At 36.7% G+C, this 21,208-nt stretch overlaps 1 protein-coding gene across 11 annotated transcripts in view; it reads right to left on the bottom strand.

Annotated features, from left to right (window-relative positions):
* The window catches only part of LRCH1 (leucine rich repeats and calponin homology domain containing 1), a 113,306-nt gene that overhangs the window by 7,571 nt on the left and 84,527 nt on the right, over nucleotides 1-21,208 (bottom strand). For 2 of the 11 annotated variants that reach the window (XR_011905977.1, XR_011905981.1), the window contains 5 exons: nucleotides 19,981-20,088; nucleotides 14,515-14,624; nucleotides 13,575-13,712; nucleotides 12,390-12,467; nucleotides 4,615-4,872 (listed from right to left, as the gene is read on the bottom strand). Coding sequence is in view for 6 of the 11 variants with exons in the window: in XM_072359322.1 (XP_072215423.1) it covers nucleotides 4,666-4,872; nucleotides 12,390-12,467; nucleotides 13,575-13,712; nucleotides 14,515-14,624 (533 nt within the window). In the remaining 5 variants the exon portion in view is untranslated. Of the gene's footprint in view, nucleotides 1-1,418; nucleotides 4,873-12,389; nucleotides 12,468-13,574; nucleotides 13,713-14,514; nucleotides 14,625-19,980; nucleotides 20,089-21,208 lie in introns of those variants that run through there. The other 9 variants (XR_011905978.1, XR_011905982.1, XM_072359309.1 and 6 more) reach the window with 5 other exon arrangements.

Raw genomic sequence — 21,208 nt, 5'->3', positions numbered from 1 at the left:
CCCTACATTTAAACAAGCCAGTCAAACGCATAAGGCTTGAATTTCTGTTAGGTGAAGGCACATGGATTGCCCCATCCCTGCAGGCATTCAAGGCCAGGCTGGATGTGGCTCTGGTCAGCCTGGTCTGGTGGTTGGCGACCCTGCACTTAGCAGGGGGGTTGAAACCGGATGATCACTGGGGTCCTTTTCAACCCAGGCCATTCTATGAATCTATGATTCTATTAATACGAAATTATATATTTGTAAATATATTTTTGCTAATGTCTCACTGATGATGTCTGTATATGCCCAAATGTCCGGAAGTTACCATTTGAAACACAACAGAAAAGACCAGAAGATCAAAAAGCACAGTAATCCAGGCTGCAGGTATATTTCATCAAGTTTCTCTTTTAATTTCCAAAGGAAAGATTAGTATGTTTTGTTGACTCATACACTTGTAACCAGATTCAAAAATGCAAAAAAAAACCCCAAAACTCAAACCCCAACAACCCGGAACTTCATGACTAGAGCTGCAATTCTGTAGTTAGAATTATAGCCAATGAGATGCCTAAATATGTGCATCTTCTGAACATGCGATAAATTGCAAATATTTACATAACTGCATTTGCAGAGGATGGCTTTGGACCCTTTTACAAACTCTGGCCTTCAGCCACACAATTTTAAGGTAGACAATATATTTTGCCAAAATGTCTCATAGTTGTGCTCTAACACACTGAGAAAACAGCAACCTGAACGTGGAGGGAACAGAAAGCGCAAGAAGCTTACTAAAGACAGACACATGTTAAACAGTAAGAGAAAATGTACACTTACAGGGGAGATACCAGTCATATCGTAACCATATACCTTAAAATCTAAGAGATGAAGTGAAGGAATGAGAATGTTTTGTATCAGTCAAGTAGAATGGATCATTACCTGATTTTTTATTATTTTTTTTTTATATTGCTCTTTTCTGCGTTACACAGATTATGTGCTGGAAATGACAGTGGACCATAAAGCCTCGTCTACCACTTTTTCTAAACCTGTATATATGAGTGCTTTAATTTTTTGTAGTAACAGGAGCGAGATGATAAAGAGTGAAAACAATTACACAGCAATCAGAAAACTTACTTATGTCTATGGAATAGAAGACTGGACTGAATACGTATTTACCTGGGTCTAGTCAAATTCCCACTCACATTAAGTGTAGACTTCCACTGAACTTGTTGGGAACATGACAGGATCTATAAACAGATCGCAGCTGTAAAAGCTTGTTAATAGTTAAGTGCAGAAAAAAGGCATTGAACATCTACTACACTGCACTTGAACATACTTATCTTTTTTTCTGGATCAAGGAAAAACAAAGCCAAATCCTCACATCAAAATCCCAGCTGTAATCCAGTGCAAACACAATTCACTTGTACGCAAATTAAACGAATCCATTATAATTTGTATTTATTACTTTATTGCACTAAGGATGTAATGATCTCCAGAGGATCAAAAAGTAATTAATACAGTGGGTATAGTACAAATCTGAGCAGATCAACTGATGATGAAATCACAGTTTAGAAATGCCTGATGACCATGCTGTCACTGCAAGGAAAAAAAAACCCAACTGAATGGGGAAAACATGAGGTGGAATGTAATTCATGTCAGTGGTGAACGAATGAGACACTGAACAACAGCCTAGGTTGTTTTAAAGCCCAAAGTTATCCCCTTAGTCATGAGACTGACTGTAAACATCAGCTCTATATAACATTTCAATACTGGGATCTCCTAAGAGGTGAAGAATCACCAGCCAGCAGAACTCTTGGTATCCTGAATACAACACCACAGGAAGAACAGCATGGAAGCAGGACTCTGACTTTATCCAAGAGTCCACTAGAGTAGATACCTGCTATAGTTTCCACCTCCCTGTTTAATAGAATTACTGTCTTCAGGGAGGAAAAGACTGTCATTTTTCATACCCTTACTACATTTTAGAAGTATTCTGAGAAACATTACAATATTAACTCTTAATGTAAAGTAAGGATATGTTCTACCGCTATCTCTTTCCCTTTAAGATGCATGTATTTGGAAGTGTTATCAGCATCGACTAAGAAAAACACACAGATAACCTTTGTGTACAGTATGTATGGCTGTGCTTGTCACAGAGCAATGGACATCTTTCACAGTCTGGTCCAAGATGGCTTCAACTCCGTAACTCCAAATATTGCTTGTAATGATACACTTGCATTGCTGTACATAGTTAAGGCTGAGAAAAGTGAGAAAATATACTCCAAGTTAAAGACAACTGTCTGCATGGTAAGCATATGTATAGTTCAGACTTTGGATAGGTTTGAGAATCATGCATCACAAGCACACAAGCAGTTGTCTATGCTGACACACCTCTACAAGACTGATCAGTTATTTTTCTCACCAACCTACTGAACACTGTGAATAACCACGTAATACTAGACAGTGGCACAGATACGAACCTCAGGACAGTAGCGACAACTTTTGCTACTTGGTTTTCTCATTCCAAAGAATGTTAAAATACACTCGTACATGTGGATTGGTTCTACATAGGAAATGCACAACACAAAGCATTAACGAGGGGACCTGTTTATCACACAGGGCACAGGTAAAAACCCAGCCCTACAGAAGACAATGACTCTGCCTCAAATACATACACCGGATTATAAGTAGCCATACATTAATAGCTTCTGAAGTGATTTACGTCACTTTCTCAGTTTCATGGAAAGCAATACTGTTGGAACAAGACAAAACCAAGACCTTCTGAAAGTGGAATTTTTAACATTAAGCCCAGACTCTTTACTTAGTAAGTGTGTCTGCTATTGGAACCACTGAAACTAGGTGCACAGTTAGAAGACAGGTCTGCACAGGATGAGGGCACAAGCCCATAGCTATGCACCCAAACAACTAGCAAAGTTCCTGAAGGAACTAAGAACCTAGAAGAATTAACTGAATTCATACCAAGTCACAGAAGCCACTAATGGAATCATTACACGTATGCACTGGAAGCTGCTAGAACTGATTTTATAAAGGGCTTAGTGTCTATCAGTTGTCTGAAAGTAATTTTTCCAACTTAAAACAACTAACTACATCCTTCACCCTTCATACGTGCACAGACACACTCTCGTATTAAAGCCAAGAAAACTGGAATAGAACTGCATTTAGAAGCTTTTTAATACATTTTTACAAGCATCTAAGGAATTCCAAGTATTTATAACGTAGCCTTATATCATAATCATTAGCAGAGTAATCTGTAGCAAACAACTTCTTATGCTAATTATCTCCTAAAAGTCAGATGGTAATTTTGGGATGTAATAGCCAGTGGGAAATAAATAATTCTATTTCACAGCCACAAAACTTGATACTGAACTGAGAATTTCATCAGCAGCATCTAGCAGTAGTAAATATGGGCCTATAATTGAGGCTTTATAATTTTTAAGCCTCACTATGCCTATAGTCACTTTCCATTTGTATATTTCATGTTGATATAAAATAAAATTAATACTTGTCTTATTCAAGTTTTACAAATAAATTAACAGAAAACAGAACTGGAAGGGAAGTTGAAGTCATTCAGTCCAGTGCTCTAACCATAGGCAGAGTTCAAAGACACCAAAAGGCTTCCTGACCAGTGTGTCTAACCTAATTCTTTAAAACCTCCTAGAAGGAAAATCCAAACTCTTCCTAGACAACCAATTTTCCTAGGTACACCGTGTTTACTACACTTGTCAGACAAACAAACATTACCAGCAGTTTCACAGGTGATGAAACAGAGACGAGATAAGTGACAAAACTTGCTTGATGTCACACATAAGAATGACAGAGAAAGGAATCTAACAGTTTGTTCTCAATCATATTGTATCACATCGTCTTTTGTAATCTTCGTTCTAAAATACTGTAAGTAAAGTGCCTTGCATATGAGGTGTTCCTCATGCCCAGTACTAATTTACAGTCATCTTCAAATGTTTTAAAGCAGATAAATTCTGCTTTGTGAGACAGAGGAAGAAGATTATTCCATGGAATCTGGAGGAAAACAAAATATAAGTAGGAAAATAACTACTCCAGTATGGAATTTAATCAGAACAGTAGAGATGACCAATCATCTTTAAAATTACAGTACACCTTGTTAAACTAAAGGATTTAAAACAGAGAACTATCATTCAAATTACCGTTAAGTGCTCTTTAATATAATGCACACTTCATTGGCAGCAGCTCAGAAAATATTGTCACATCTGCTGAACAGCCACCTCAGTTGCTTCAATATCTGTAGCATTCTTGGATTTTCACAAGTTCTTCTGAATGCCTTTCACAAAAGCATATCTGTCTTTTCCTAGAAAGGGTTGGCTCTGTTTAGCTTGATATACACCTAGACTTCATTCAAAAGTGGAATAAGAGCTGTTTCAGTGCTTTACCACATTCAGTGTATAGTCTAGGCAACATAAACTATAAAGAGGTACCTAAGTTCTTAAACTTGAGCTGGAGTGGGGGGAAGAGGACTTGCCTTGAGATCAGTTTGTGATGCTAATCCCTCTCTCCCCTATTTCAAGAGATTAACAAGGATATTACAAGGAAGGGAAGCGAAGGAAAAGGGAGATTTTTTTAAGACAAAGGAAGGAAATTAAGTACCTGTAATTTGTCAGAGACAAAGCAGAAAGTTTGTGTGCACATGCGAACAGGTTATGCTGTTAGCACATTCCAGTGATAAGTTATAAACATCAAGACTACAAAAAGTATGTGGAAAAGACAAAAGCCTAATAGATCCCAGGAGCGAAAGGTAGAAGTTGATTGTGGGGGTTTCTCCCCGAGGGCGAGCAGAGTGTCAACAGTCTTTCGAATGTGACGAATATCCGACTGCAGGATGTCATACGGAGAGCAGAGGTCAGCCTATCCCGAAGGGCAGCCATTAGAACAGAAAAAAACAGTGCATAAAATTAAAAATACAAAAATATAAAGATAAATTATCACAATATTCTAGCATAAACATGTAGGAATAGTTTCTTCCTAATATTGCCTTAGTTGCTAGGCACCCCAGCTTTCTTTGGTTTCCTCTAAATACTGAGGCTATCAAACAATATCTGAAAGTCAAGTTAGAAGAGCTCAGCCCTTCAAACTCTTCCAAAGTTATGCCCAGAGGTGTGTGGGGGGGGTGTATGCGATCCATTTATTCCAATGGGATCTACAACACCTTTGTCCCTCTATGCCTTAAATGCTTACATAGAATCAGCTGTAAAATCTCACTTATACAATAGCAGACAGTGGGTTAGAAAGCTGTTAAAAGTACAAGCAGCAGCAGCATGAAATCTCAGGGAAGAAATACTTAAACTGTTAGAAGCGTGTAACATTCTCTAACATAACATATAACCAAGAATCTGGTATTCAAATACCACTTTAAAATGACATCCAGAGATGGAAACTGAGAACATCACCAGCTGACTACATTAACTTTAGCAAAGTTTCTAAGAATTAGACACTAAATTCTTTAACTAGCATTTAGAAAACGTATTAGCAGGTTAAACTTCTATATTCTTTTTGCAAAGTACCATTGACTTCATGAAGTATCTTAAGCTACCTATACAAAATGAGGCATTATATGCGAAAATAATACTGATACACACACAAAATATTTAACATTACACCAACCCAAACAACAACTTGTACTTTCACAATGCAGCAATCTAAAATATTGTACCATTTTCCAATGCAAAGGAGAATGTACTATCAATGAAGGTCAGTATTTTTGAAAGGAAATTATACAGGTAAGGAAAAATATTATGTTTTGGAGGAATTTTCTGAAGTAGTTGTTCAGTTTCACTTGCTTAATGAACTGACAGTGCACCCAATAAGCAAAGGAATACGTTCCAGTTCAGATGCCTGTTCTCTGTTACTGTGATGTTTCGATGTCGAGCTAGGAAGAAATTAACCTTTAGAATGTTTAAAAAGCTCTTCTGCCCTGAAAAGTGAATAGTGAAACTGGAAATAAGTAAAACTCTAAGACTTAAATTTTACTTAGGCCAGCTGACACGTAGGAGGGGACAAACACAGCCTAGCACAAGGTTGGTATTTCTTAACAGTAATTTTATTTAGAGCAATATGAAGTGCTGATGCAGTTACATTTGATTTGCTTTGTTTTTTAAGGATGAAACCTCAAAGATAGAACAAAACATGCCAATCTTATTTAGAAGCAAAAGAGGTCTAGTACCGCATTCAGCATCTATGGCGGTAAGCTGCTTAGCAGAAAAAACTAATTTCAGTTTAAACAAACAACTCGTTGACCGTGTAATAATGCATTGCACTCCCACTAAAGACACTAATAAGCCCAGTAAATGATGCTTTCATTCAGAACGAATCAAAAAATCCAACCATATCCGAAAACAGTCTCTGCAGCAGTTAAATGAAGAAGGAAGTAATTTTGGAGTCGGGGAATGAGAGCTGGTAATAGGCTGACTTTTTAAAACAAAGACCTAAGAACTTGCTACCACCCAGGGACCAACACACTGAGAAGTATACAGGAGATGCCAAAGCGTACAAAAACAGCCAACACGTGCTGAAAAAAGTTCCCAAACTGTCATGCGGTGCTTTAGTGAAACTCAAGGACACTTGTGAAAGCCTTAGCAATTTCTGATCATTGTTGCTTATATTTGTGTCCTGCAACAATTAATTATTTGCTGTTACACTCTCACCTTAACTAAAACACTCATATTCATCCATTTTAAACCTCTGTAACGCAACTCTAGAAGTTACCATAATTATACAGATGTTGTGAAATGAGAATACCAAACTAAAATATGATATCAATAGATAGTGAAAAAATAGGTGACGTTTACTTCAGTGCAACCCCCACACAAAGAGAAACAAATAAGCAAACATCCACCCACCTCAAGCATTGTCCTTCTCATTTAAGAGACTGCAATCAACCAGTAAGAACTAAAAAGATTTGTATCACTTAACCATTACATTTATGGACTGACTTGTCAAGTCTAACATGGCTATATCATACAGCTGTCAAAATCACACATGCAGAATAAACACAGAAAGGAGTGAATGACAAAAGCACAAGCTGCTTGTGTGCAGAAACCACCCTCATTCTACGTGCTCCTGCAGTGACTGTGGAAACAGACACACGTTTCAAAACCAACCCCCCGAGACTTTGATCCTAAAAAAAAAGCCAAGGGCAAGTTTTCAGAACCAGATGAAAGAATGAAGTCTGTAGTGTGTATGCACTGTACTCAAAATGCAAGTGGAGGAATCTCATAATTAGGGTTTAAATAGTGCAACTGGAATACTGAGCCACTTAAGTCCGTACTGTAGGGCAAACAGCATTCATTACTGAGCAATGGGTGGAGAAAGGTGTCCTACCTGATAAAACTTACTGTACCGCCATGGATATCTCATGATGAAACTATGGAAAAGTAACTGGTTGTGTGAATTGATCAGAAGATAAGCATAAGCGGCAATGAAAAAATACCTTGCATCAAAATGAGAAATGTAACTCCTAGAAGAACTACTAATAAAGATAAAGCTCTAGACACTCTGGCTGATTCTTTTACTCTGCTTTGCCAATTTTAGCATGCAAAACAATCTACTGTTTTTTTTGCCTGTTTTACTTAGTTGGTAATTCCTACACTGACACGAATCAGTCATCTTGAGAAAAACTTTGGCTGACATTGTAACAAAGTGGAATTGGTTTTCAGAGGAGGTAAGATATAGTAATAACCTCATCTGCAGGATTCTGAAGTCCCCAGAATGGTCACAGTGAAGGTCTTTTGTAATTTGAGCCTTCATGAGATTATTTCATATTAAAAAAAAACAAAAAACAAAAACCAACATTTCTTACCATCACTCCTATTTGTTCAATATGTGTACTCCAAATAGCTGACTGAAAACTTGGGAAACATTGCAGAAGACTCCCATTCCCATCTGAGAAATAACTGTATGTCTTACTAAATGCTGCTCACCACTATCAACATGCTGGAACACAGGAGCTCAGTAAATCTGCTGAAAAACCAGCTGTGAAAGATTTTATCACCATCTTTTATCAAGAGAAATTACCCCTGTAATATTAATAATGATAGCCTACCTTTGTTTCAAACTACGTAAGATTCACAAGCTGTGCATGTGTAAGAAAAGTCTGTCTTTCCTTACAAAAGTAATTCCTATATAGAATTTCTTTGACGTGGTCCCATAAAGGACTAAAAGAATGTTCACACTGCAAAGATATTCAATTAGTAGAAATGCGTAACAACGCTTGCACAATTTTTGCCTTTCAAATAACACTTTGCATTTATAGTTTTTTTTTTGCCTACGTTTCACTTGTAGTAAGGCATTATTCAGCCCACTACAGCTCAGCTGCTCTGTTGTTTTGATACAAACTTTTGTTAACATCAGTGGGTTAGTACAAATGACATCTAGAAGGAATGCAAACCAACACTAAATTATATTATTGATACGTAGGTTAAAAGTAGTCTACTCTGCTACTAGAATAAATACAGATTTCAGTGTGGTAATGATAAAAAATGGCACTATGTTTTCAGAATGCATATGAACAGTTATATGAGAGTTTCTTCTCATTACTAAAAAATGTATATGAATATTGTCACATTGTTGTGACTGTTGCTAGCATTATATTACAGTAGTATTCTCCCAAACAGAGACCAAAATATTTCATAACATTACACATATACTCATGTTACAATAATTCAGACTCTCCTGATTGCTTTTAATGCCTCTGAGATAAGGTGTCAATAAGAACAGAACTGCATTAGAATTGGCACTTCTGAAACTTCAGAGACCATGCTTATAAATGTGCAAATATTTAAATAAAGCCAAAAAATAGCTTTATTTTTGAACCACTGAGAGTATAAGATGGTTAGTACAATACAGGTGGTCACTGTAAGCAATGCAGTTGGTGTCAATAGTGGATTCACATGACACTAACAATCCATTCCCAGCACATCATTCTGAAAAGCGCAGGAGGGCAGGCACTGCTACTTGCCCCATTGCTGCCACTTGTTATCTTGGTATCAGCCAAGAACCAGGAATTTGCCATTCTATAGTTGTCAAAGAAGAGATTAGGCAATTTCACAGTTTTTTAGCCAGCAGTGTAAAAGATAACTTTAAAATACAGCTTTCTTTCACACTTTTCTTCCTAAGTAATGTTTGCTTTGAGGGTACTGCATAATATAACTGTCTTCAGGACTTCAGATACTTATCTGCCACTGCCACTTCCTCGTATCAAGAACAACTTTTTTATGTTTCCAATAATCATAGTTTACAAAGATTTCTGATACCTTGGAATAAAAAAGGCCCTAGAAGGAAAAAGTGGCAAAATTGGGCATACTCTGCTTGTCCTACCTACTGTTCTCACTCTTTTATTAGCTGACTTGTGCAGTAAGAGCCAGGCTATTTAGTTGCCTTATTAAAGGGTCAGTCATACCCTTAAAACATCCCTCTGCACATGATCAGGAGCATCATACAGTCACTAACAAAGTGATCTCAATGGGTGACCCACTGTACTGAAATTGTCCTCTGGTAATTAACAGCTTTGCTGTATCAGCTGGTGCAAGAAATCCCAGAATCATCTCCATATGAGGTCATTATATAGAGAAGTTACTGTTCCTTTATTCTGTGACTTTGGTCAATATGTCAAACCCTGAGGTTCATCACGACACACCTGGATCTGGATGCCTACTAAATTTTTCTGCCCTAGAAAGGAGTTTGCCAGAATCCTTCTGGAGGGAGCAATTCTTATGCAAGAATCAAATGCTGAAAGCCACGGAGTCTGTAAGACACTATGCACAGTAACTACTATAGCTGACTTTTGGTTTGCTTTTTACATAATTTGATAGTACACTATCCGAAAGCTGTGGAATTCATTAAACAGGGTGTTCTCCACTCCGTTCCATGAATAAACAACTCAATCTATGACAATTTTAAATCCACAAAAAGCAAACAAATAGTCCAGCAGAATTTTCAAGCTAATTCTCAATAATTAGCTCTAGGTATTAAAGAAAATCCCGAACCTACCAGTATTAGGATCCACCAGCGAAACATCTCTCCAAATAAGACACTTCCCAAAAAACAGGAAGGGTTCACTGATTCCTTTTGTTAGGTGAAGCAGCAATAAACACACTATCCACAGCTCTTCAGAAACTTCCTGCCAGCTGGCATACAACTTGATTTTCCTTATTCCCTTCCCTCTGGCACACAGAAATTTCTATTATCTACTGCCTAGTTCTGCAACCCTAAGGATTTTTACAACATGTGGCAAACATATATTTGCCAATTACCAGCACTGAATCAAGTATGTCCTCAGAGTATTTACACATCTATCATAAATTCACAATTGCAAGCAGTTTACTTAGCGTTTAAGTGAATTAGTATTTCCCTCAGGAGAAGGTAATGCTTCTTTGGATTCATAAGGATGGACAGTTTATAAATTATATTGATAAGATATGAATCTTTACTTAAGGTTCTGTGCAACAAAAAAAGCTTTAATAAAAGACTCAAAATTTCACAAATTCTACATTAATTTTAATGCAAGTTTTAAAGTGAAGCAATAAATACATCAAAAATGCCTATTTACGGGAAACAAAGGTGTGTTTCCAGAAAGTTTATTTTTATAGACATCCAGAACTGTTAACGACTGTTTATGAGGGTGGCTACTGATAGGACAAGGGGGAATGGTTTTAAACTGAGACAGGGGAGGCTTAGGTTAGAGATTAGGAGGAAGTTTTTCACACAGAGGGTGGTGATGCACTGGAACAGGTTGCCCAAGGAGGTTGTGGATGCCCCATCCCTGGAGGCATTCAAGGCCAGGCTGGATGTGGCTCTGGGCAGCCTGGTCTTGAGGCTGGTGACCCTGCACATAGCAGGTAGGTTGAAACTGGATTATCATTGTGGTCCTTTTCAACCCAGGCCATTCTATGGTTCTATGAAGTAATTAAATTAATTTCTATGATATAGGGTGCAAAGATTTCTAAAATTTTCTGTTTTATTTCTGTTTATGAAAGAACTCTTCACAACAACTGCTCATGGCCTTTTCTTTCCCAGGAAAAGAACCTGACGTGTATTCTAATTTACTCAATTACTTATATCACAAGACCAACTTCGCCCAGAAGCCCAGAGCACTGAGATTTTCATCTTATTATTTTTCATCTTCTTTGAAATGAAATTTTAATGAATTTCTAAATAGTTCTAACATCATAAATTACCTAATGACAGCTTAGAGGCCAGCCCATAACACTGAATTCATCACACTTACTATGAATCATTCCCTAGAGTTGTAAGGTTAAGTCTCCCTCTCAAAATTTCTACATATGGCAAAAATGAACTGTTACTTCCGATTTCCTCCAAATGAAGTGCTAAAATGTGGGTAAAATATAAATAAAACCGGAATTCTTTTCCAGTGTGAAATCTCTGCATTCTCTAAGAGTTGCAAAGAGGCCACAGGGGAGGAAGAAGACAGACAGAATATCCTTCTGTTCAAGTATTCTTGAAATACAGGCTAAGAAGCATTCAGTCTTAATCATAGTGTCATATGTATGCAAAGAAAAAAAAGAAGAAAAAAAGAAAAAACATCATGCAATTTCCACGTTTTCAATTAAAAAGATGTTGCATAACACTTCTACATTATTTTCAGGATCCAATATTTTAAAACAACACTTTTTTAAAGCATGCTTCTAGAGCATAAAAGAATCTTCAAACAATTCCCAAGGAAACTCTATAGCTCACTACATTATTTAGAAGGGCATTTTCCCTTATTATTTCCCTTATTAATTTGAGAACCCAGTGAATACTACCATCCTTAAATGGAAAGCAGAAAACACCACGCTCTGCAATTTCCCTGTTTCCACACCTTACATACATATAAGTCATCCTTACTCACAGGTCCATTCCATCCTTAACACACAGAATGGTTTTCTTCACATCACTGCAGGAGTGTTTCAGTACATGAGTGTGTTATTAGTCACTTTTACAATACATACTATTGAGTACGTCGCATGGTAAAAAAAGGAAAAATCAGCAATTAAGCAGAATGAAGCTTATCTTCTATAAGCAGCAGGTAAAAACGTAGTTATAGTTGTATATAAAAGAATGAGTAAACTTGTGCTTCATGACAGCCTTCTTATTACCCATTTGGCATATTCCTTAGGGCAAAAATAAGGCTGTGCTGGAGATAGAACTAAATTACAAATTCAAGACAAAATTTGCATTCGTTAAGTGCCATGGCATCAAACACTTAAATACACTATATCAGCATTAAATCATAACATTAAAAAAGGGAATTAAGTAAGATGTCCTTATGGTTGAAAACTGCTATTTCAGAAAGCTATCCTTCAACTTCAAGATATTCACGTGTTTTACATTTTTTATCATCTGGAAATGGTAGACAATTAAATTACCTCTGGTATCCCCAGCTTTCTACATGCATCCAGGAAGTTTTCAACATTCCTCCTGCATTTGGCCATGCTAAGTTTAGGCTGCAGAAACAAAAAAAAAAAAACAATAGATTACGGCAAAAGAACTCAATAAATCAATCCAATCAGTAAATCAGTCTTTTGTATTATTGTACTGATGCACCATTTGTTATATTTCTCCTGAAAATAGAGTAATTTTACTGAGTTCTTTTTTTTTTCTCTTCCCTCCCCTCACCCTCATCATTATAAAAACATACAAATACAATTACAGTACAAAAGCTGTGGATACTATGTGCTTTTACTTAGTAAAATCATCAACGCTTTGTAGTCTCTACCTATTTATCTCCAGTTTGTGAGGTTATAAAACCTCATGTTCTGTGATAGAACACATTTATTCTTCTGGACAGCAATTAAACTGATGACACATTTCAATGTACATTAAGTGGAACAGATTTCAATGTAATATAGCTTTTACAATTTTTCATGTTTTATGTACTCACAAATATAAAGTGGCTATACACAATCTTCATGTCTGAAGAAGAAATTTCCTGTTCCTGTTTAAAATTTGTCTCTCTAGGAACTATCTTCTCAGTACTTACAGAAATATCATGTTAGTAAACAAAAACCCACCACCCAAATCATTACTTTACTTGTTCAACATGAGATATGAAACAAGAGCAACTACTGAATACCCATTTAAACCAAGAATTCATAATAACATCAGGGATTTTAAAGGATTAATTTCCGAGGCTCAAGTCATTTGAAAGTGGTTTCTAGCAAGAGAATATCATCAATATAAAGCTGAGAAAAATGAAAAAGGTTTTTAAATATTCAGTATTCCAGGTAATAATTCAAGTCAGCAACAGAACTCCAAGATTTTACACCAGGAACTCAGTTTTGTGTATTTTGGCAATGTCATAACTCCACCAAAGATTTAGCAGAAGTAATTTAAACTAAATGACAGTAAAAGAAACTTGATGAGACCATCTCAGAAAATGGTTTTTCTTAACACCTGTCTTCTTGGAAACTCTCATGTTGTGTTACAACTTAAATAACCATGCATAATATCACATTAAGAGAGTAAGCTTTGTGGGGATTATTTGTTTTGTTTGTTTTTAAACAACGCTCCCCTACAGAAACAAAGAAAAATACAAGAAGCATTCAACTTACTACTGCTGGTGAAGGTACATGAATACTTCCTACTGACCGAGGTCGAATGTGATTTACTAAATGGCAGAGAACTACACCATCCATGAGAGCAGACCCCAAGTCTTCAGGCAAACATATTTTTAGCCTCGTTTCAATGTTCTGCAAATAAAGAACACATACACACTTCAACACAGAAACAAATAAAGAAGGAAAAACACATATCTTTTCTTAATCTGCCATGCTGCTAGATAAGTATGCAGTTTTGGCTTACTGGTAAATCCCATTTGTTATGTAACTAATTATTTAACAACTACAAAGCAACCCTCTCTAGCCTATGTTGGTTGCTGAAGTATGTAAACTCCTTTAAATGAAGTCTACATTTCAAATGCTGCTGTCATAATTTGCATTTATTTTTATATGCCATCATTGAAATTGCACTCTTTTTTCTAAATCAGCTGTACTACAGCAGCAGACTTGTTCCACTTAGCACATCAGAAGTCTTGAGTGTGCACCCTTCAAGTGACAATAACCAACCCTATTTCAATCATTCATTATCTGATTCAAAGAATGCCTGTATTTGTCCAACTTTCATTATGCCTTTTACTTGTTAGGAAATGCTTTATAGATAATCACTCTCTCTCAAGTGATCACTTCATCTCTTCTGAGGAAGTTACATAAACCGCTAATTCTAACAGCACATGGAATGCTCTATAACTGCGTGTCACTCAGGCAACACACATGACAATTTCCCATTTACAGAAGACCTTTTCTTAAGTACAAACATTGAACTGGAATAAAGCACTTCAAGAATGGCCTCACCCACGTTACTTACAGAGTTAATACTGTCCTATCTGTTGGGTTTCTTGTTTGTTTTTTAATATTTTCCTAATAACGCAACTTTCCCAAAGAAAACAAAAACCAAACCCATTAGATTAGCACAGTTCTACCAACACTCACGTACCTCACGCAGCTGTTCAACAAGCTCTCTCTCTTCTCTCATCTGTTCCATTTTCCTCCGGATTGTAAACTGTGGGTCTATCGATTCCAAATTTCTTTGTGGTCTTAAGAACACTGTGATGTTTAAGACAACAGGTTTCAGTTTAAAAACCAGCACTCTGATTTTTTTTTTATTTCTAAATGAAGCAAAAGCTTTCAGCACCATCTCTGACAAAAACATTCTCTGCCACAAGGTGGACAGCTCTGAACAGCACCAAATATTATCAGTGATGTCATATTGTGAACACAACGTTGCATAAACACACCCCAGTACTCCCTCTCATCAATCATATGTCTTTGGATGGTATGACTAACAATTAAACTTATAGTTACTTGGAATAATTACATGAAATCTCTGGACGTGTATGCCTGCATATGTTGTCTTTTGATGAAGGACTTTTTGAATGGGTCTGAAGAACAAGAAGATGTATGCACAATTATAGTTTCACAAAATGCAACCGTTGCTGCTCAGACAATTTATGTGCCAGCCTGATAATTACAGCAAGTGACAGTGCTTGAGAGAGAAGGATTATGTATTATTAATTTCCTGCCTCTCTCCTGAATGCAACATGACATCCTGGGCACCAATTAACAGAGTGCAAAGCCTATAAACCTTTTTTCCACTTGTTTTGCACACAGCTACCATTTAATCTTAATTTTGTTAATTTAAGGCAGCTAAAGATTCAGATTCCTATCCCACTGAGCCATTATTAGAGAAAAGCTACCCACTAAATGTAACAGCCTGTTTAAAGAACTTTGTCACAGACTTCGAAGTGGCCTTTTTGTGAGCTGGCTAAATTTCCTGCAAACAACAGGTATCAGCACAGACCCTTGCATCAAATTCAGTATCAACCTTCTCTACCTCTCTACAGAAGTTAACTACCGAGGACTAAACACATTACAAGCAGTTTTTTCACGATATATTTTCATGGAATATTATCCAAAGCTCTAAATAGTAAGCCCATTTGCTCTAGCTATGGCTGTTAAGATTGCACTGAACAAAGCTAACTGCAAGAAGAACATATCCTTCCCCCGGTTTAGCCTCTTCCTCCTCTATTGTGTAGTCAACAAGAGGATGGAAGGGTAGAAAGTTGCATCTGGGACAACTGCAGCATGCTGAAATTGCAGAAGAAATGAGAAGATAATCACTGAGTCAATCAGTAAGATAATAGAACAGTCCTTTATTTCCCTACGGGGAAAGGCAGGTGCTCATTGATAGGCTGAGTTTTCAAAATCAGTCTCTAAAATATGTAAAAAAAATAAGAAATTGAGATCTTGGCAGAAGGAAATTTCATCTACATTCTCACAAAGAAAAATGTTAATGAAGCCCCCAAATCAGTAGAGGGACAACGTATGAAACTGCATTCTCTAGCACCTCGCACTCCTGACATACAGAACAAAGTTCATATGTGAGAAATATTTTGAAATCCCAGACAAGTACATGAACCTGACACCTCATCCAATTTTAGGCAGGTGGAATAAGTAAAAATAATCTAAGCTACTTCTCTAGCCAAAGGGAAACAGGCACCATCTAAGGTAGCTCAGCAAACAGGAAGCAATTGTTGCTTGCTTAGTAAAGATGGAGCTCCTTACATACCTACAGGTTACTCATTAAAGGCACCAAGACACAATAAGTTATCACACGATTTCTTCCACTACTTGACTCACAGAGTCATTATTTAACTATCTTTTTGGGCAACTGAAATCTGTTACTCTGCTGTCAAATCAGTAAATTTAGGAAATGCCGTATTAAAGGCCACTTGCTTTTAATTTGAACACTCATTCATTACAGAGTTACTAATCTTTACCCTTAATCCCACTAGCACAGCAGAAGAGTTTCCTGGGAGAAGATGCAGAACTACAGATAATGCCTGCGGTGTGCTACATAGCTATCACCAGTGTCACCACCAAATAGCAGCTGTGCACTGGCACATGAACATGGTAACTAAAGTCATTTGTTGTGCTGAGCTCTCAGAAATAGTGTGAATAATATAACCATGCCTTGAGATGCAGCACTTTCACAAATGTAGTGGCACTTCATCCATGACTTTCTGTAAGGGCAAACTGCAACCCTGGAGTAGACTTCTGTTTACAAAGCACTCTACATCAGCAGATACGTGCTTCATAGTGTTCTGTACAGAGGTATATGTATAACTATGACTTCTGTATATATACATATCCAAACATCCAGAGGCTGTTAAAAATAGCTGCTGTAGCAACTGTTGTCATGAAGCATAACAATCTAAATATGTGACTTAACTAAGACATTTCAAAAGCATTACCTATTAATTTATATGACTTTAAACACTAGGAATTGTGGTCTGTGCACATACATTGAAAGCATGCAAGGTGAAGATTAAACCATTAGAAATAACTGAAATGTTATTTAATGGAGCATATGATTTATTTTTTCAGTTCTAAAGTAACTCCCAGGTTCTCAATGTACAGGAACTCTTAAACAATGAGTTCTGTTATGCTGCAGAACAGCACTGAAATAAAATTAGTTTTTAGTTGTTTTTTTTTTCTGGATTAGAAAATCTGTAACAATTGATAGAAGACTTCTAAAAAGTATTAAAAAACACTGATTTTAAGTAAAGACTTGCATCTTAGAAAGTCACTGCACAACTCTATACATTATTTCTCCCATATAAGAAATAGTCACTGCACAACTCTATACATTATTTCTCCCATATATTAAATATTTAAACAAATGCTCAAAGACTAATACCGTATTTAAAAGGCATCTGAATACCATTAAAGCTTTAGTAGCAGCAGCAACATGTTAGATTCTCTATTAAGGCATCATTTAATATTCATGTTCAATTTTGAAGGTAAAATGGACTTTTAATATGGTCTTCAATTAGTTTAGCTCTAGCCGTCCTTTGTTCAGACCTTAGCAAAGTAAGTATGAAATAGAATATGATTAACTATATTTAAAAAATAAAAAACAACTTGAAAGTATTAGTTAAAAAAGTTTCAGCTACTTACTGAATTTAAAGAGAAAATATTCTCATATAGGATGTTTTGGCATTGTTAAGTATTGCTTGCTTCTCTGCATTACACATGTTTTCCAGCAAGGGGAGCCCATACATCACAACATGCCTGAGGATCTACTTCTTCCTCTTTTACATAGTAAAATAGAACTTTTGCTTTCTGAATCCATAGTGAAGTAATTATGAAGTTACATATTATGTAGTTTCAACAAGCTTAATGGTTAATAATAAGCACTTAGTAGGTATTTTCTGTATTACAGTAAAGGAGATTGCCTTGTGAAAATGTTCATTTTTGTACTTCTTTGCAATGCATACAGGTGTATTACTTAAAGCTCATCAAGGATGGCGTATCCTAAGCATTTAGCTGACAACATTATCCATCAGAAAGGCAATTAACGATTTAACTTGCCTTGACTAATATATGACAAGAAGGGTTAGACAAGTGACAGGAAGAGCTGAAGCAAAGCTGAAAGGTTATAGTCAGATATCTTTGCTTGTTTTACCCAGTCCTAATTTGCCTAAGTAGCAGTGATTTATTGTACTGTTATTTGCTAGATTAACAACTCCCCAGTGTTATGGATATTGGTCTTATGAGACCTGTCTGTTGCATGCCATATAATCTGCCAGAAATTCTGGACTCTTCCTCCTCCATTACAGATCAGTTGCCAGAAATGACACTGCAGAAGAAATTACATTAAGTATTAAGATGTGATGGATTAATGTGATGGCATTTCAATATCAAAGGCTACTTCTAGTATTACATTATATATTATATGTTATGTTATATACATATAGTATTAGACATGGAGGTTAGCAGCCCCACCTGTGGCAGGGTGATTGGAGCTTGATGATGATCCTTGAGGTCCTGTTCAACCAAAGCCATTCTATGATCTATAGTAGCAAGCTGCACAGCAATGGTGCACAGATTTCAGTACTGGCCTGTGAACATCCATGCCATTAAGTTATTGCCTCCTGGCACAGTTTTGGTCTGTGCAAACCCACCTCTCTTCTACACAATGTCTTGGTACAGCTGGGAGTATCCTTTGCACAGGCAAAGGTACCAAAAGGTAAACTGAATGAAGCCATCCTGTTTTGGAAAGCAAAAGTGTTTGTTTTGGTACGGACTTGAATCATGCTGTGCCAATTAACCTCAGGGCCAATTTCTGGTTCATTTTACTCCCTAGCAGACAAAGATATGCCCAAGATAATAAACAGCCTTTCAAAAAATTCTGAATAGGAAGGCAACAGTCCTGATTTTAAAACAACATGAAAGATTGTAAAAGCAGTTTTCTGTTGTAACTGCCAAAAGTAATAAAGACTAATATTTGCATTTGTCTTCAGATTTGGATAACACAAGGGATGTACCTCCCCTAAACATATATGCACTAGGTAATCTTTATTGCTCACTTCATCTGAAGAGTAAAACAACAACAAATCTAGATTAACATAGACAATACTATTTACTGAACTCTTAAAAATATCACTAGGATTGAGACTGAATCATAAACTGGTAAATTGTAACTGGAATTTATAGCAGTTTATGCCTATATATAGAAGTAAAAAGTGAGTGTAAAAGCTCAGATTACACTGGAATATATTAGACCACCATACTCTGCAAATGTAAAATGACTAAAGAACTTGCAAGTCATGAAGAGCAACCCTTCATGTTATGGAGTCCTTAGCTATTGCCAGCCTTCCATGACAGAAACATTGACAAGATGACAATGACAAGAACATTATTTCTGAATTAAAAGCAGCTCGTAAGGAAGGAATAATACAGCTTAGAAGGTGTAAAATGCCTGAAGAGGCAATATTACAAAGAAGAATCGAGAGATTTCTTTTCTATATTGGGGAAAATGTGCTTATTGCTAGAAATCATTCACTACAGCAGTAATGTTGTTTATCTTTAGTAACAAACAGCTGGAGATTCCATCCTGACTAAGTTTCTGTTGGAGGGATGTCAGTGGTCTCTTGCTTATCTTATTCTTTCAGCTTTGTTTCTTCTTTGATTCCTACTCTAATTAAGTTAGTTATACACCTGCATCAACAACCGCAGATAGGAGCTAGATATTTTTAAATCAGATTTCATTTAAAAAGTCACAAATGCAGAAAAGACAGGAGCAACACCAATTGCTGCTTGAGTTCATAAACTCTTGTAAACAGACGCGGTAAATGTACCTGTATCAGAAATAGCTCTGGAAATGGGTATCACAGAAAAAGTTGTCTTGCCAGACTTGAAAACAGTGACTCTCTCCACTCATTTCCTTTTGATACTACATATTTGACAGAAAGTTAACACGCACCCCCTGAGGGGGATATCCCGTTATAAACATTTGCTTAAGAGTTTACTAGCTTTCATCCTTGGCTTATCGGATATTTGTCATATACCGAGTTTTCTGAAAACATAAAATTAAGTAAATTATGTATGGAAAACCTACCATTGTCACTGTCTCCTTCAGCTGGTATACTGTAGCTAAAGCTGTCCCATGTTTGTGCCTGTGTAAGTGTGTTGAAGGAGACAGGAGGAAGACTGAGGGATGGGTCTGCTGGAGGGGAGTGATAGCCAGTCCAACCATGGTGGTGTAAGGACCGGGGTGGGGGAAGAGGGCGGGCAGCAGCATTTCATAAATGGCATTAGGGTTGTATGGCAATGAAGATGCAATTCAAAGGTGATTAATACAAAATGCGTAATTTTTGAAGAAAAGGATGAAAGAAAGATGGTGCAGAATAAAAAGAACAGGTTATATGTTAGCATTAGCAAATCAGACACTGTATGTGCAGTTAAAGCTGTTAAGCTTAAAAAGATCATTGTAACCATAGCAATTCACACAAATTGTTTTCAACCATGTTTTAAGAAAAAGTACCCACAGATTTCACATGACGGTCTGACAAAAACCTTGAGCCTGTGAATCAAAAAGTAAATGCATCTCTGTGAAGTTTCAACATTCAAATTAAGTAGTTTGGCAAAGAAGAATTTAGTTATTTTTGCAACTGTTAAAAGAACACTACAGCCCTGAAGATAATGTACATGTATGCATGAAAATTTTGTTACACTAACTTCCCAGCTAACTTCAATAAGTAGCAACTACATGGAATTCTCATTTAATCCCCTGAATTCTTGTCCTGTCGAAATATGTCCTGTAAGAACGTGCAGTAGAGATGTTTTCTTTTTGCTTTAATCACTTAATAGTTTATGCAGCACTACTTACATTTCTCGCTAATTCCCACAACATTAAATCCCAATTTACAACAGGCCTGGTTCTGGCCAAAGTTCTAGTCCTTAGCAACGTTGGCAGACTTTCCAAGGACAAGAGTAGAGAGGTGCAACACATCCAAAGGAAGATCCAGAGTCAGTACTACAAACCTTGGCAAACCTGCTCTGTAGACAGCATTATAACAAGCACAAAATCACTCATAATTCAACTGGGCTCCCTACAGCACATAAGACTTCATGTGTCCAGAGATGCTGCAACAACAAAGCCTCTCTATCCTTTCTGCCTCCCGCTCTCCTACTAGTCATGATGACACCTCCCGTTTTTCCCTCAAATCCTACAGTGGACCTTTTCATTCTTTCCCTACCACACCTTACTTTACGCTTGTCTCCTGACATGGTTGTGGAATAGCTTTTGTCAAATCTCCACTGTGTAGTGTTTCAGAAATGGACAT

This window comes from Excalfactoria chinensis, chromosome 1 (assembly GCF_039878825.1).
Source record: "Excalfactoria chinensis isolate bCotChi1 chromosome 1, bCotChi1.hap2, whole genome shotgun sequence".
Lineage (NCBI taxonomy): Eukaryota > Metazoa > Chordata > Aves > Galliformes > Phasianidae > Excalfactoria > Excalfactoria chinensis.
Note: the sequence above shows the minus strand (reverse complement) of the source record. Positions and strands in the feature narration are given on the sequence as shown.